The sequence below is a fragment of the Olea europaea genome, chromosome 18, assembly GCF_002742605.1.
Source record: "Olea europaea var. sylvestris chromosome 18, O_europaea_v1, whole genome shotgun sequence".
NCBI classification, from domain to species: Eukaryota; Viridiplantae; Streptophyta; class Magnoliopsida; order Lamiales; family Oleaceae; genus Olea; species Olea europaea.
This window is the reverse complement of record NC_036254.1, coordinates 12431910-12449134: the sequence shown is the minus strand read 5'-3', so window position 1 is coordinate 12449134 and position 17225 is coordinate 12431910. Positions and strand designations below refer to the sequence as shown.

At 36.7% G+C, this 17225-nt stretch overlaps 1 protein-coding gene and 1 pseudogene across 1 annotated transcript; both read left to right on the top strand.

Annotated features, from left to right (window-relative positions):
• The first annotated feature begins 5634 nt into the window (after positions 1-5634).
• LOC111367485 overlaps positions 5635-17225 on the top strand; it is a 40458-nt pseudogene continuing 28867 nt past the window's right edge.
• LOC111366752 lies at positions 12392-13681 on the top strand. The gene is made up of 4 exons (XM_022987450.1): positions 12392-12545; positions 12859-12947; positions 13043-13147; positions 13400-13681. The coding sequence occupies exons 1-4, from the start codon at positions 12392-12394 to the stop codon at positions 13679-13681; spliced, it is 630 nt and encodes a 209-aa protein (XP_022843218.1).

Below are 17225 nucleotides of genomic sequence, written 5' to 3'. Positions count from 1 at the left end.
CTCATGATAGCTAGAAGAGCAAACATTACATCCTTGATAGACCACATATATATAAAAAAAACTTAGCTTTAAGTTACATTTATTGCACTGAAATGTTAGCATTTACTTATAGGGGTGATTGTGAAATATTCACAATGAAATATATAGAATTTTTGCATATTGAACATCCTGAAGATTTGATGAACTAGACTTCCATACAAAAAAAACTTGATGATTAAGTCAACATCTGATTTGTTTGAAAATAATTGTGATTCGTAGTGTACTTGAATGAATATAATATATTTAGTTGTAAATATAATTATAAATATTAAAGACATAAATATTAATGAAACAAACAAAGTTCTATAAATATAAACTTCACAAAAAATAATAAAGATTATACATGATTTAAATATAAATTACACACCTGTCGAATTTTTATTTGGTGAATTTTATTAGTACAAAATTGATGAGCATACCTTGTCGTGCCGCAGCTTTCATACTTATATGATCGAGGAAATTCTATGATAGATAGTGTTCTCGACGTACGTCTACATCCCAGGAGTACGTGGTCTGGCATCTGGTGGCAATAAAATTAGTAAGTGTGAGAATGTGGTCGAGGACTTTCCGTTAAATTTCATTTGGTAGAGAAAATATAATTTTGGCATATGCTGCTTTCCAAAAATCAGCAGTGCAGTAATAAGTGCACAAGGTGCGTAGGAAAGTGTTTATGCATATCCACAGTGACCGCGTGTGTACATAAAAAACTCTTCAACTGAAACTATCTACATGTGGAGGTGTTATCGTCCACGATATATCCAACGTTGTATCCATTTCTCACGGAGAATCGAAACTGATCCAATGATTTCACACATACCTTTCTTGCTACATCGAAAGTCTTGAAGATTTTATCTTCCATGGCTAGGGTTAAAATGTTTGTGCATATCTGTGATTTTGTACAGCGGCTATTGTGAAACTATTTCTATAGCTTGGTTCAAAATGTGCTCAATCATTACGAGAATTGGTAGCTCTCGATCTTTGTTGCATAGTCAACGTCCTGAAAAATATGACTATACGTAATGTTCAATCCTTAGCTTCACTATTAAATATTCCTATATAGGATGTGATTTATAATCAATTTTCGAGCATAAACTTATTATACTATTCGAAATTGTAAGTCTCTACAATTTTCCTAAACAATGCAACGATCTCACTGCTGTGATACTTGGTCTTCAAGTTGCTTTATATATGGTACATGTAGTAACCATAGTCTGCTTCGAGAAAAACTTCAGCGATACTATAGCATTCTCCCAATTAGTTGCAAAGGTAACGTTCTTGACACCCCCAATTACATCCTCAACTTTATGAAGAATCAATGCATTGATAGATCATTTTCGTTATCAACTAGTCAAATAAAAGATGATAAATTTGGATGTTGACATCTTAACATGTAGTAATCCAATATAAATATTCATTACCTATTCTTCTATCATGAGAGGAGCTGCTTGGGATTGTTTAGGCAATTCATGTAATCGTTGACCTCTTGCCAATTGATTATGAGTAGCTTATTTGTAAAAGGGCTCTTCCATTGAACCTTGTGTCGATGATAGAACCAATTTGAATCTAGCTTTTAGGAATGTAATGTTGACTAGAATTAGGGGTTGCATCAAATTACAAAATCGCCGAATACCAATTTCAAGAGCCTTGAAGAAATACTTGAAGTGGTTTTCATCATCAATCTCAATAAAGAATGCCGAATCAAGATTAGTTCACCCCATGTTATAGTAATATTTGACCAATTTAGCATCTTTCCTTGGGTGAACCTATTAAATTCTCTAACAAGCATTTTTTTGCCATCATGGACTTTTGGTAGCCCAAGACCTTCCAATACTCTCAACAGACATATGTGTTTATATGTCTTTAAATTGTTTAGATGTCTTAAAACTTGTGCATTATATAACAATTAATAAACCATGATCGGGTTTGTCTATGATCATTTCGATCGAATACGCACTTTTCTTGTATGTTACCCTATATTCTTGCGAATTATAAAGAATTCATTTGTGTCTATTTTAGTTGCTTGCAAATGCCAACTACAATTTTTGTCTATAAGGATAATTTTGTAGATAAATAGCTTCCTGAAGCCTCTCTAAACAATTGATTAATAAGCAAACATTCATTACCGGGAATCACATGCGAATAATTAGGAAGCCATGTACTCGATACAGTATGTGAGTTCCCACATCATTCATGTCTTTAATTGGATAAAACAATTAAATTCTCATTTGTAAATAGAATTTTCTGATTCTCTTGAACTACCATGGGAGGTTTGTGCATTACAATGAGATCATGGTGTGTAGCAATTGTCCCAGGAATAATCATGTCATCCTCATGAGCTACTACTACTATGTCCTAAAAATCATAACATTACAATCCCCTCATTCGGATTCTTCGTGTTCATTCTCAGAGATATTCTTCCTCACTAAAGTTACGCAAATAGGAGTTGTGTGATTTTTGTTCAGTTTAATTGATCACTTCATTTGCATTTTAGAAGTATCATTTACATGTAGAATCGAAATGACTGAATGCTCATAAAATAGAAATCTCAATATTCATATTGTACTAAAAGGGGGCAACCATTTTCATTTCTTTAAAATTCGCATAAGTAAAAAATTGAAACTAGTGGTGATTCCATATCTGCATTATATGTCAAAAGTTAAAAAAAAAAAAAAAAAAAATGTTAGATTAAACAAAGAAAAATGAAAAAAAAAATGAAAAATGAAGAATTAAAACGGCCTAGACCGTGTTAATAGATGTCCCAGATGGTCTGTATCATTTGTTAATAGATGATTGGGCCGTCCATGGACAATTGTTTATTACAGACAACCCAGACATTGTCTGGATCTAGAATTGCTATGTAGATAAAATTTACATTCCAAATTGATATGTTATTTATCTATCAAATGTTACTTATCGATTCAATCTAATAGATGCAAACGAGATCTTTTGTTGAACATTCGATGAATTTTTGAGATTTTAACACTATAGAAGATGAAAAATTAAAAAGTTGTTATATGTGTTGGGGGAATAGATAAAAAAAAAAAAAAAAAATTGAATTTATTTTAAAATTTTAGCCTCTATTTAACATCCTTAAAATTTAAAAAAACATTGTTTTGAATTTATTTTCTGGAGAATACATAGTTAAAAGTAAGAAATAATTTTGAATTTACGTGTAGAATATTTTATTGTGTAAATGTGTGGTTGAAAACATATTTATCAGAATTGACTTGGTCGTTGACCCAAACAAATTATTAGGTTAGTGGTTCAACCGGTGGGTCATTGCTAAATTATAATATTAATTAGAAAATATTTTTTATAACAAAAAGTTAAGTATGTATTTTATTTTATATCATTTTACTAGAACCAAATATATAAATTTTGCAATATATAATGCCAGGTTTTACAAGTGTTATAGTGGTCAAGTATTTAATATATTTTACAAATTATACAAGGGTTCGAATATCCTCCTTTGCAAATCAGGAAAAATGATTTTGCTATGACTAATTTAGCAAAAAATCGGTACTACTTTTCAATTTTCAGTGAATCGGTCTGATTTGAATGATTAATCTACGGTACAAGGAATATATTAAATTAAAGTAAAGGAGGTCAAAAATGACCTTAAGTGGGAAGCATTTGTTTTTGTTTTGTAATTGAAAGAGTATTATTATACTTTTAACATAACCTTATTTTTGTAATTTATTAATATTCATAAAGATGTTTTCTGTGAATCGGTTTGATTTGAATGATTAATTCACGATTTGAGAGTTTCAATATCGGTTCATTTGCAAATTGATCAAATAACATAACTTGGATCAGGCTCTTGTTCGTTCCGACGGTTTTCGGGCTTGATCGACGGTCTTATCCGGTTTTTATAATTATAGTTGAAAATGAGTATAAGAAATAAATTAAATTAAAAATTCATAACTAAAAGGTTAAGTATTAACTATTTCAAAACTAAGAACAAATGTTTAAAATTTCAAAAAATCATATTTTTATTAAAATTTAGTTATGATTTAATTAATTAAATAGAGATATATTTTATTCATTTAATATATTGAGGCCATGGATCTATATAATCTGATCACAAATTAACAATTTGGTTAATTATCTATTATTTTTCGGCTACGAATTAAAAATTTAATAGGTCACAAATTATTTAATAATCACAGATCAAAAATTTCAAATGCCACAATTTGTTCATCGATTACAAATAAAAAATTTTAGATCACAAATTACAAATTTTATAAGTCACAATTTATTATGCGGTGAAAATTTATCAAATTATTGGTTATAATTTAACAAAATTTTAGGTCACATATTATTTGTTAGACATAATTTATCTTTTTTATTGGTCATAGATTAACCAATTTAATGATCACAATCAATCGAATTATTTGTAACCACTACCGACACTTGTACCACCACCTCACCACTGTCATCAGCCGCAATGCTATGGCGCCACGTCTACAACATCATAGAATTCACTGTACCACCGCCATAACCACAGCATCATAGAACCACCACTGCCACACCCACAGCATCGCAGAACTCACTCAACCACCGCAGCACTACCACTACACCGCCACCCCCACAGCATCATAAAACTACCATCACCACACCCACAACATCACAGAACTCACCGCACCACCGCCACAACCATAGCATTACAGAACCACCACCACAACACCCACAGCATCATAGAAATCATGCAACCACCGCCACAACCACAAAATTATAGTAGCATACCAACGCCATTGCCACCGCATCGCACCGCACCGCTACCCCAGCCCCATCTTACCATTGAGGTGCCACCAAATTTGGCCAAACCCCCATCATTTACGGGTAGATCACATCTACTATAGATCGCCACCAGATCCGGCTAAACTGCTCTCACGAGGGTGATGGAGAGAAAGGAGAGAGAGACGTTGAAAGGAGAGAGAGACGTTGCCGATGCTGGTGAAGGAGAGAGAAAGACTGAGAGGTAGAGAGAATTGAAATTTTGGGTTAAGGATAATGAGGTGAGGTAGGGTGGGGTGGGGTGGATGGAGGTTGGTATATAAACTAATTTAATTTTATAATAATAATATTATTATTATTGTATTATTTTTTGATTTTTAAATAAATAAACTTTGCATCTCATTTTTAAAGTTGAATCTTAAAATATATGGATGGCTCACTAGGCCCTTGTTTTAGTCTCATTCTTTTGGAAAAATATATTTTTCAACAGTATTTTGACATTATTTTAACCGCACAGTTTTAAATAAAATAATATTACATGTAAATTTAAAACTTTTCCTTATTTTTTAATCACACATTTTTCATCAATACAATATTTAAAAATTCATTCTTCTTTAAAAAATGAGGCTCAAACAAGGGCTAGATGGGAGTAATTTCCACTTAAAGGAAAGGATGTCAAATACGGACTTAAGTGGAAAGCATTTGTTTTTGCTTTGTAATTGAAAGAGCATTATTGTATTTTTAACATAACTTTATTTTTAATTTATTAATATTCTTAAGGATACTTAGGTGACATTAAAGGATAAATATAATTAAATGAATCATTAAATTTCAGCACGTTCACTTAACCAAGTATTATTTACACTTATGTGATGAGTGTATAGTTTGACTGGCCTTTCAGAAAGCTCTCCCCATCACGAATTCATAACTTAAGCTACCATCACCGCCACTGTCTGCACACCCTTCCAATTCCGCCGCCGTCATTTCTACGTTCCTAAAAAGATTAGGTAATCCCTCGTCTTGAACTTCATGAACATAAGACTCTTGAAAGAGAACATTCACATTCCTAGTTTTCTACGCACTTTTTATTCCTCTCTCTTTAATCTAAAATCCACGATTTTTTTAGATTCGTTTTTTCAGTTTTTGGGTTATGAATTTCTTATTTTTTAAGAATATGTGATCGATTTTTCTTTACTTTTTGTTTCAAGTTAGGGGCTGCTGTTGTGGATCTGAATTGCTATAATCGATGAATCGGAAATTACACCTTGATTAAAGTTGCTGGGCTAATTAGGTTTGATTATATATTTTCTCTCCTTTTGCTTTGTTTGTCAATCTAGCAAACTTGCCGTAATATGAATAATTTTATATTTATCAATTTTTTGAACAAATTGTGACAAATTTTTATGTTGGAAAGAGAGCAGATAATTGTCACGTGGGAGCATAATTTTTGCCAACTAATAGATAATTGTCTTGTGAACATTTAGTTTGTACAAAAGCCTTCAAATTGCCTAGGTGATGATAGTGGCAGAATCATGGGAATAGAATTTTTTTTGGCTGTCCACAATCAGGAACATATATATGCAATTAAATAGTGTTTTGCCTGAATACACCGAAAGAAGAAGATTGCATGGAATTCAACTTGAATACTGAGATTTTTGGAGTATGGCCATGGCAGGACAACCATGGAGAATTGATTAGGACATACAGTCTTTTTATTTATTTCTAGTTGGACGTTATTTTGTTTCGTGGACTTTATTTTGTTTTGGATTCTTATTGGACTTATATTGGCCCAAGCCCATTCTAGTTAGGGTTTTTATTTTGAGAAAATTTCATAAGTAATAATTTAAGTATCACACATTTCAAAATTAAGAAAATAAGTTTCAAAATTCAAAAATCATATTTTTATTAAATTTATTTATGATTTAATTAGTTAATTAATTATTTTATTAATTAAATATATTTAGGTCACGAATCTATACAATTTGGTCACAAATTAACAATATAATTAGTTACTTATTATTTTTTGGTCACAAATCAAAAATTTTATGTCACAAATTTTTTTACGATCACAGTTCAAAAATTTTGTAAGTCACAGTTTGTTTATTGGCCACAAATCAAAAAATAATTAGTCACGACTTATCATATTATTGGTCACAACTTATTTTTCGGTCACAAATTAAAAATTGTATAGGTCACATATTATTTTTTGGTCACGAATCAAAAATTTCATAGGTCACAGATTAATTTTTCGATCACAACTCAATAAATTATAAGTCACAAACACAATTTTTAGGTCACGTATTATTTATTTATTACAAATTAACCAATTATTGGCCACATTCAACTTATTAGTTGGTCACAACACATGTGACCACCGCCTAGCCACTTCTTGCAATAGCCCACTTCCACCGCTATATCTAGAAATTTTATAGGACACCGATTATTCAACGGTCACAGAATTAAAAAATTTATTGTCACTATTCATTTACTAATAGTAAATTATTGAATTAATTGATCACGATTATTTTTCGGTCACAATTTAATCAATTGGGAGTTACGGTCACAATCACAATTATCAGCACAGCCAACATCGTTGGCTGCGGTAGCCAACACCACTTCCTCTACCGCCACCGAAACCCACTCTGCCGCCAGATCTAATAAAAATAAACAAGCCGCCCAAAATCATCGCCCTACAACCACGACCACCACCAACATCATCATCAATTCTCTGAACGCCAACAGCACCTCCACCTCGCTGCCGTCGCCACCACGACCTGCTACCACCAACATCTCATCATCACCACTACCACGACCCCTCACCGTCAGCCACCATTCCAACACCACTGCTACCTGCGCACCCACCAGATCAACCACCCAGCCACCGGTCATCGCACTCAACCACAACATCGAACAGACCACTCATTGCACAAAAAACATATCTGTAGCCCCAAATCATCGCCACCACCATCGCCGCCACACACCAACACCACAGATCCACGATCTGCAACGCAAACCACCACCATGTTAACAGAAAACAATCACCAAAACAATGAAAAACAAACCACCAGATCGCGTTACCCATGCCATCCCGACACCACCACCAGCCCTATATCACTACGACACCACAACCACAATCTCCAAAAAAATCCCCAAAGTCGCGGCTATATGCACCTCCAAAAATACCACCACCTCGCCAAATTACTGCACGACAACCAAAAAACACCACCAACGACAAAAAAACCACCTGCAACCACCACGATCTGAGAACAGCAGTCAAGCACAACGTCCATTTATCGACCAGATCTGTGGCTGGAGTTTTGATTCTGCTCCCCAAATCCGGTCTACAGCATCCAAAACCACGCTTTGCAATGGCGAGCGCCTCGCAAAAGCCATGATCGATTTGCAATGGCGAGCGCATCGCCTTCTAGAACTACCGGAGAGAGAGATGTGAGAGAGAGCGAGTATCAGGGGTAGAGAGAGAGGTGGGGGCAGGGTTTGAAATTATTGTTTATTAGATTAATTTTTAAATATATTAATTAATTAAAAAAATTTCTGATTTGTGAAATATTAAATATGGCGTTTTATTTTTGAAATGGGGATTTTTAATCTATTAGAATCTGTAATTTCCACTTTGATTTTTACTATTTAAACTTACTTTTGCTATATAGCCCCTGTTTGGCCCCCATTTTGTGGTAATGAAAATGGGTGGAATAGTATTTTTTTGAAAAATAAATGGTTGAAAAAGAAAGAAAAATTTTCGATACGTGTAATATTATTTTATGAAAGATTGTGTGATTAAAAATAAGAGAGAGGAAAATGAAATAAAAATTAATAGGGGCTGAACAGGGCATAATTTCATTAGTCGATGATTGAATAAAACTTTTGGTGGCTTGTGGCGAATTCTCTCTTCCTACTTTCTTCTATCTCTTCTATTGATTCTTCTATTGTTCTTCCTATAATCTCTTCTTCTCTGACCTATTTTCTTTCTTCACTAATTGTGTCATTTTATCCTGCATCAAATTTGGTATCAGAGTCAAAACTTGGATAAATTTTCATCTACAATCCAAAATTTCCTTCTTGCCTTCTACCCAAAATTTGTTGGAATGGCACAAGTGAAAATGATTTAGCGTAAGGGCAACAGTTTTCATTCATTCAATTTTGTTCTTAAAAAAAAAAGGAGTTACTGTTTACCCGAAGGGGGGAAATCAGTTTTACTATTTTTCATCATTTTCTGCCAAAATAAAAAAAAAATTCAATTTTAGTATTTTAGGTGTTTGCTGCTGCTGTTAAGTGCTGTATCACAGATTTTCAATCATAACAATCAAACCCTACTTACAATCCATATACCCACAGATAAGTATTACCCACAAGCCCATGGCCATTAACCATTCCAGCCCATTATACATAATATAACCTAAACTATCTAGCCCAGGAGCCCAATCTTAAACTATTTAGCACATAAAGACAAACTAAAACCAGCCCAACTCTTCCAACTACTCTAAGCCCATCACACACTTCATTGCACGTTCAACCCATCTCAATACTCTATCTACAGTCCAATTCCACACCGCTTCTAGAAGTCGGTCTTCCACACCGTCGTCCCCCAGTCGCATCGCTCGCCAACGCCACCCATCTCGGCAACCTTCAAATCTCTGAAATCCCTCCCAATCAGACCCGACCCTCCAGAAACTCGAATTTCGGTCTCTCGCCTCCACTGTCGCCACCAACCACAAGCCACCGCAACCAACCCCACCCCTACTCGTTACAACTGTTGGTCTCTTTCATAACGCAGAAGCCCATCATCACTACCGCCACAAACTCCCACCAATCACCCAACTCAACTGGCAATATTCAATTTCAAGAATCAGCTGTTCAAACGAATTCTGAGAAGTCGAAGGCAATTGGCTAATATTTGTACCTCCTATCACAACAGAACCAGAGCCAAGACAGTATAAATAGCGATCCAACATGAGTGAGTTCTAAAGTGGAAGGCAACTGAAACAAGGAATAGATCTAAAGCATACCTAGGGTCCCATGTGTTGGCAATTCAGACCAATCTGAATACTGAGAGTCACAACCGAACTACGGGGAGTCACTGTTCTTATCTATCTTTGTTTATACTGTTGCTTCATTTTAAAACGCATCAATTACATTATTTGTGTTGCTGTTATTTGATACTTGTAACCTTAATATCCATTTGATTAGAATTCGTGAATTAACACCCATTGTTCTCCGATTATCCCATGTGATTAGACCTTTCGAATAGTCATTTGTATCCTTGCTTTCTATTTTATTTGAATCAGTATTATTAGCTTGCCACTTCGAGCCTACGTAATCCCATCTTTTAAGTAACTAAATAATAATAATAATAATAATAATAATAATAATAATAATAAGATAAAATAAAATGAAATTGCTATTTCACTGGTGGTACCCGTTGTTTATTAATCTCATTAGTGCACTTTACTGCGCTAGTTTTCCTTTTTATGCAATTGCATAGTGGTCACGTTACTATCTTTAGTGTTAGTACCCTTGCCATAGACCCATCTCAAATTGAAGCTCTTACTCGATAGTTGGCACAACTTGCCAATGGGCAATAACAATTACAAAATCAATTTGTGGCTGTCCAAACTGAGGTAGTTGCTACTCGTGAGTAGAATAGAGCCCTAGCCACTAGGTTGAACACCTTGGGTTCAACCCCATATTTGACTGAAGCTGAAAACTCTGAAGTGTCCATTAATAGACCTCATCGTCGTCCACAGGGTGGTTGACACGACGCTAGAAATGATCGTTGGGATGGAAATCAGGGTAGTGATCGAGAGCGGGAACATCGCTATCATGGTACACAGTCTTCCCCTTGCCACGAGAAGCGTCTCTTTCGAAATATTAAGTTAGATGCCCCCACATTTGATGGTTGTCTAGACCCTAGTGTATTCAATCAATGGATTAGAGATATGGATCACTTTTTTGCCTAGTATGGGGTCTTGGAAGATCAGAGAGTTCAATTTGCCAGTTTGAAATTAACTGGCACAACTAAACTGTTTTGGGAAAGTGTTAAGGATCTCTTGGAGAGACATCATGCTCCCCCTGTTGGGAGTTGGGATGAAATGAAATGCCGCCTACAGGATAAGTACTTACCCCAATCTTACAGAGGTAACTTGTTGGATCAATAAAATGCACTTACGCAAGGCAATCCACCTATGATTGAGTATGTCGCTCAGTTTGATGAGCTCCGAATAAGATGTTAGGTCATTGAGGATGAGGTCATGACCTTGAGTAGGTTTAGGCTAGGTCTAAGGGATGATCTTAGACGTGAGCTTGTCCTTAGAGGTGTCACCACTCTTGATCACGCTCGTTCTTTCGTTCGGGATTACGAGTTAGTGACTAGGATGCTGTATAGAACTCGTAGTGACACCAGCACTGTAACCTCTTCTGCATCCACTCCATCCCCTAAGTCTATTCTAGGGCCTCATTCTTCTAATGCTACCCCTACTTCGGATAGTAAAGGTAAGGGTTCTAAGGTTTCAAGAGCGTCTTCTTGTTGCAATGCTTCAACTGTAAGGGTTTTGGTCACGTTTCTTCTACGTGTCCTAGCCGAGCCCTAGTTATAGAAAAACATGAAGGTATAGTTGACGAGCCATTAAAGGACTAGGTTTATGAACCTAAGCTAGAAGAGTTTGATGACTTGGAGGATAGTGAAGATACCTTCTTAGGTTGTATTCAGACCAGTCCCTTTATCCTAAATATGCCTAGAGTCGATGTTGTTCGTTGCACTCTTACCCTGCCCAAGGATGCTGATGATTGGCGTCGTCATGCCATCTTCCACACTTACATAAAGATCAATAATAAGGGCTGTAAAGTTTTTGCGGATAGTGGCAGCTGCACTAATACGATTTCAATGGCTACTGTATCCCGTTTGGGGTTGAAGCCAGTTCCTCACCCTCAGCTGTATAGTGTCTCCTGGGATGATACATTTTCTATAGCTGTCAAGGAGCGTTGTCTAGTCCCTATCCAGTTCCTCGAGTATAAGGACCATATATGGTGTGATGTCATTTCGATGGATGTCGAGCACATCATTCTGGGACGACCTTGGTTATTTGACCTAGATGTAACCATGTTTGGTTGATCCAATTCTTACTCTTTCGTGTTTAATGGAAAGAAAATTCACCTTAACCCATTGCCCCCAAAACCTATTAGCTCACACGAAACAAAGAAAAGTGTGGAACGAAAATGGTTGCATATCATTAGCCCTACGGAGTTTGAACTTTCACTTGTTGGTGACTCGGTGGTGTTCGCGGTTGTCGTTATGGAGGTTCCATTGAACTCTACAATGGAGAACCCTACTGAAGTTAAGTTGTTCCTTTAAGAGTTTCGGGATGTCTTCTTGGAAGACTTACCTGACCAATTACCTCCTGTACGGGACATTCAGCATGCCATAGATTTCGTCCCGGGAGCATCTCTTCTAAATTTGCCTCATTACAGGATGAATCCTACCGAGCACGCTGAACTCCAGAGGCAAGTAGATGAACTGCTTCACAAATGATTCATTCGTGAGAGTCTAAGCCCGTGTGCAGTCTCTGCCCTATTGACGCCTAAAAAGGATGGTTCTTGGAGAATGTGTGTGGATAGTCGTGCTATTAATAGGATCAAGGTGAAGTATAGTTTTCCCATTCCTAGACTTGACAATATGCTAGATATGATGGTTGGTGCTATAATATTTTTGAAGATTGATCTAAAGAGTGGATATCATCAGATTAGAATCCGTCCCGGTGATGAGTGGAAGACCGCATTTAAAACGAAAGATGGTCTTTATGAATGACTGGTCATGCCTTTTGGGCTAAGCAACGCGCCGAGTACCTTTTATGTGAGTAATGACACAAACTCTTCGACCTTTTATGGGTAAGTTTCTCATTGTCTACTTTGATGATATTCTCATCTATAATAAGACTAGGGAACAACACCGTGCCCATCTCACACAAGTTTGTTTTATCCTACATGCAACTAATCTGTATGCTAACATCAAGAAGTGCTCTATCTTCATTGATAAAGTCGTTTTTCTAGTATTCATTGTCTCTTCAATAGGGGTATCTGCTGACCCTGGTAAGATTCAGTCGATTCTTGACTGGCCTGAACCTAAGACTGTTCATGACGTCAGGAACTTTCACGGCTTGGTTACATTTTACCGTCACTTTATTAAGGGGTTTAGCAACATTATGGTGCCTATCATGGAGTGCATAAAGAACGAGAGTTTCATTGGACACAATAGGCGGCTAAGGCCTTTAAGTTGGTCAAGAAGCGAATGACAGAGGCTCCTGTCACGTGCCTTTCGGATTTTTTCAATATCTTTGAGGTCGAGTGTGATGCTTCTAGGGTAGGAATAGGCGGAGTCTTGAGTCAGGATCGTCACCCTGTTGCGTACTTCAGCGAGAAGTTAAGTGATGCCAAATAACAATACTCAACTTTTGATAAGGAAATGTATGCGGTTGTCCAAGCTTTGAGCTATTGGCGCCACTATTTGCTGTCCCAGGAGTTTGTTCTTTATTTGGACCATGAGACCCTCCATTACCTCAACTCCCAAAAAAGATTGAGCTCTAGGCATGGTCGTTGAATTGAATATTTGTAGACCTATTCTTTTATTTTGAAACACAAGAAGGGTGTGGAGAACCAAGTGGTTGATGCTTTAAGTCGTCGTGTCTCCCTTTTGTCGATCATGAGTGTTAAGGTCATCGGCTTTGAAAGGCTTAAGGAGGATTACGAGTCGTGTCCTAATTTTAAGGATATCTTTCTTGATTTACAAGGTGGACAGTCGGATACCACAGATGGCTTCCGACTTGAGGAGTGTTACCTTTTTAGAGTCAATAAATTGTGCATCCCTCGAACTTCAGTGCGGGATTTCATAGTGTGAGAAATTCATGCGAGAGGTTTAGTCGGTCACTTTGGGCGTGATAAGACCGTGTCGTTGTTTTGCCCTAGAACGTGCTTATGAGTTTTGACACCCTCAACCTAGGAAGATGGTGATCACTTTACCCTTAAGCCTATAGAAAGTGTTGAACATGAGGAAGAGAAATCTGGGCTTTACAAGGATGAGGAAGAAGTTGTCTGTCAGTCTCACAGATTTAAGCTACTGGCCTAAGAAAAAATCAATGTATTTTGAAACGCAGCTGAAAATCAAAGAAAACTAACAAAGAAAAATGGCAGAACACTAGAAATACTTAGGAATTTGTACCAGCAATTTTCGTGCCCCCATAGTATACATTTGTTGCATCAACATCAGGATAAATACCCTCTCCGAAGACATTTTTGCACAGATCTAAATGGTATCTGCCAATCATAAGTAGTGAACTTTTAATTCAAGGTTCTTTTTGAACTACAAAAAGAACACTAACTAGTAAAGAAATGCTACATGAAACCAAGGAAACAATTAAAACAGAATGAAAACATTAGCATATTGTACCTTGTATCGACCCTTGGAGAGCGAATACTATCATTTGAAGGTGCAACCTGAAAATATGCAACTTCAGTGCAGACTTGGAACCACCATAAGCGATCACCACTGTTAACATTTAAAGCAGTTTTCTTCAGATTTTGTTGGTTATATGTTGCCACATCATCACCATAATTCTCCCTCACATATGTGGCATATGCTTTCTGCAGATAAGATTTTTCCTAAGCATTAGAAACACAGATAATAATGAAATTCTTGACTTTGAGAAATTGAACTTGCATTCTTCAACAAGATTATTCAAGACGGACCTTTTATTCACCTCGTGGCCCAAAAAAAAAATGGAGACGGTCACCATTTGTTTCCTTTATTTAGGAGATTTAATCAGGTTTCCTTTTCTTTATATAGGATAGGTGTAGAAAACCAAATATGGAAAGACACTGAATATTATGATTGATAGGATTGTTATAGGATTATTAGTTAGATGATTTATTTCCTTATTTAACAGATTGGAGTCTTCCTTTTTTATTCCATTCTTTGTAATATAAATAGGTCGTATTGGATGTGTAATATTCATAGAAAATAAAAGAAGTTTTATTCTTCATGGTATCAGAGCCTAGGTTGTCCTAACCTAGCACACCAATGGCTGAATTTCCCGTCAACAGTCAAGAATCAATGACCTCTGAAACTTCTCGTCCTGAAGAAGAGGCCAACCCTTCCATTGGATCCAATAATCTCGAAAATTCCTCATTCCAACTCACAGTAGAAAAACTAAACGGGAGAAATTTTCGAGAATGGGCCCAATCTATAAAATTGGTCATCGACGGGAAAGGGAAATTGGGCTATCTTACCGGTGAAACAAAAAGACCGACCGATGTTGTGAGTCTGCAGAAGTGGAAATCCGTGAATTCAATGGTGATAGCGTGGTTCATAAATTCCATGAAGCCTTCTATAGGGAAGACTTACCTGTTCCTTCCAACAGCCAAAGATGTGTGGGATGCCGTGAAGGAAACATCCTCCGACGCCGAGGACGCATCACAGATCTTCGAACTTAAAACCCGTTTGTGGCAAACTAAGCAAGGGTCGAGAGATGTTACTGAATACTACATGGAGATGGTATCCCTATGGCAGGCACTCGACCTTAGCTTGAAGGAAGAATGGGAGTGTTCAAATGACAGTGCATGGTACAAGAAAAAAGTCAAGAATGAAAGAGTGTTTGAGTTCCTAGCTGGGCTGAATCGAGAACTCGACGATGTCAGAGGTAAGGTTCTAGGCCAGCGACCACTACCTTCCACTCGCGAGGTATTCGCAGAGGTCCGGCGAGAAGAATCACGGCGGCAGGTCACGTTGAAGGAAATTTCTGGACTGAATAATGAAGCATCGGCCTTGAAATCATAGCTTGGGCCACCATTTTTTAAAGAAAATGGGCCAGCTAATCTTGGCCCTGGAACAGGAGGATTAAAAAGAACTGGGCCAGCATTCTTTGGGCTTGGAAATGAAATAAAAGGTGGACCAGAAAGCGAAACAAATTTTGGACTAGCAATTAAAAATGGACAAAGAGCATTGGGCTTGTCATCTAAGGGGATAGCCGGGCGACCTAACCAAAAACAGCAGCGAGGACGGCCATGGTATGAACATTGTCGCAAACTGGGGCACAAAGAAGACACTTGTTGGGATATTCACGGGAAACCAGTAGACTGGAAACCAAAGCAGAACACAAGGGGCCGAGGATACCAAGCCGAGACAAACATTAATCCCACTCCAAGCGGGACATTTAATTCAGAACAACTGGAGCAACTCTACCAAATTTTTTCCAGTCTCCAGACATCCGGTCAATCTTCCTCAAAAGGTTCATCTAGTTCTTTAGCTCACAAAGGTAACTTTTTGAAAGCCTTAAATACTTCATGACACAAAACCCCTTGGATTATTGATTCGGGTGCGTTCGATTATATGACGGACTCATATCACTTATTCTCTTCATACTCCACCGTCTAGAAACATTAAAGTAAAAATTGTAGACGGCTCACTCTCATCGGTTGCAGGAAAAGGGAGTATTAAAATCTCTGAATCTTTAACACTAGAATTAGTCCTTCATGTCCCAAATTTGTCCTATAACTTATTATCTGTTAGTCAACTTACAAAAAATTCCAATTGCTCAGCTAAATTTTTCTCATCATATTGTGTCTTTCAGGACCTTTCATCGAGAAAGACGATTGACAATGCTAAAGAGTGTGAAGGACTTTACTACTTCGAAGAAGCTGATATGAGTAAGCTAGGTCAATTTTCAAGTTGTAATTGAACGTCTATTTCTAGGGATAGTGAAATTCTGTTATGGCACTATAGAATGGGTCATCCTAGTCTACAATACTTGAAGCATGTACTTCGTTCTCTTTTATTGAATAAAACATCATTTGAGCTTCAATGTGAAAGTTGTGAATTTGTAAAGCATCAACGAACAAATTTTCCAAATTCCACATACAAACCATCTAAGCCATTTGCCATAATTCACAGTGACTTATGGGGACCTTCTCGTGATCCCAATCGTACCCACACAAAATGGTTTGTCACATTTATTGATGACCACACTCGAATATTTTGGGTCTATCTACTAAAAGAAAAATCTAATGTTCGCACAGTATTCATAAATTTCCACTCTATGATTCAAACTCAATTTCAAACACAACTTCAAATTCTACGTACTGACAATGGCACAAAATATTTCAATACCACTTTGCAAGACTACCTGAAAAGACATGGAATAGTCCATCAAAGCTCATGTGGCAACACTCCCCAACAAAATGGGATTGTTGAAGGAAAAAAAAGACACATACTTGAAGTTGCTCGTACTTTAATGTTCACTACAAACATGCCAAAAACATTCTAGGGAGATGACATTCTAACATCTACATATCTCATCAATCGAATGCCTAGTCGTACTCTCTCTTTCAACTCACCTATACAAAAATTTCAAAAGTACTATCCTACTTCTCGCCTCAGTTCAAACCTA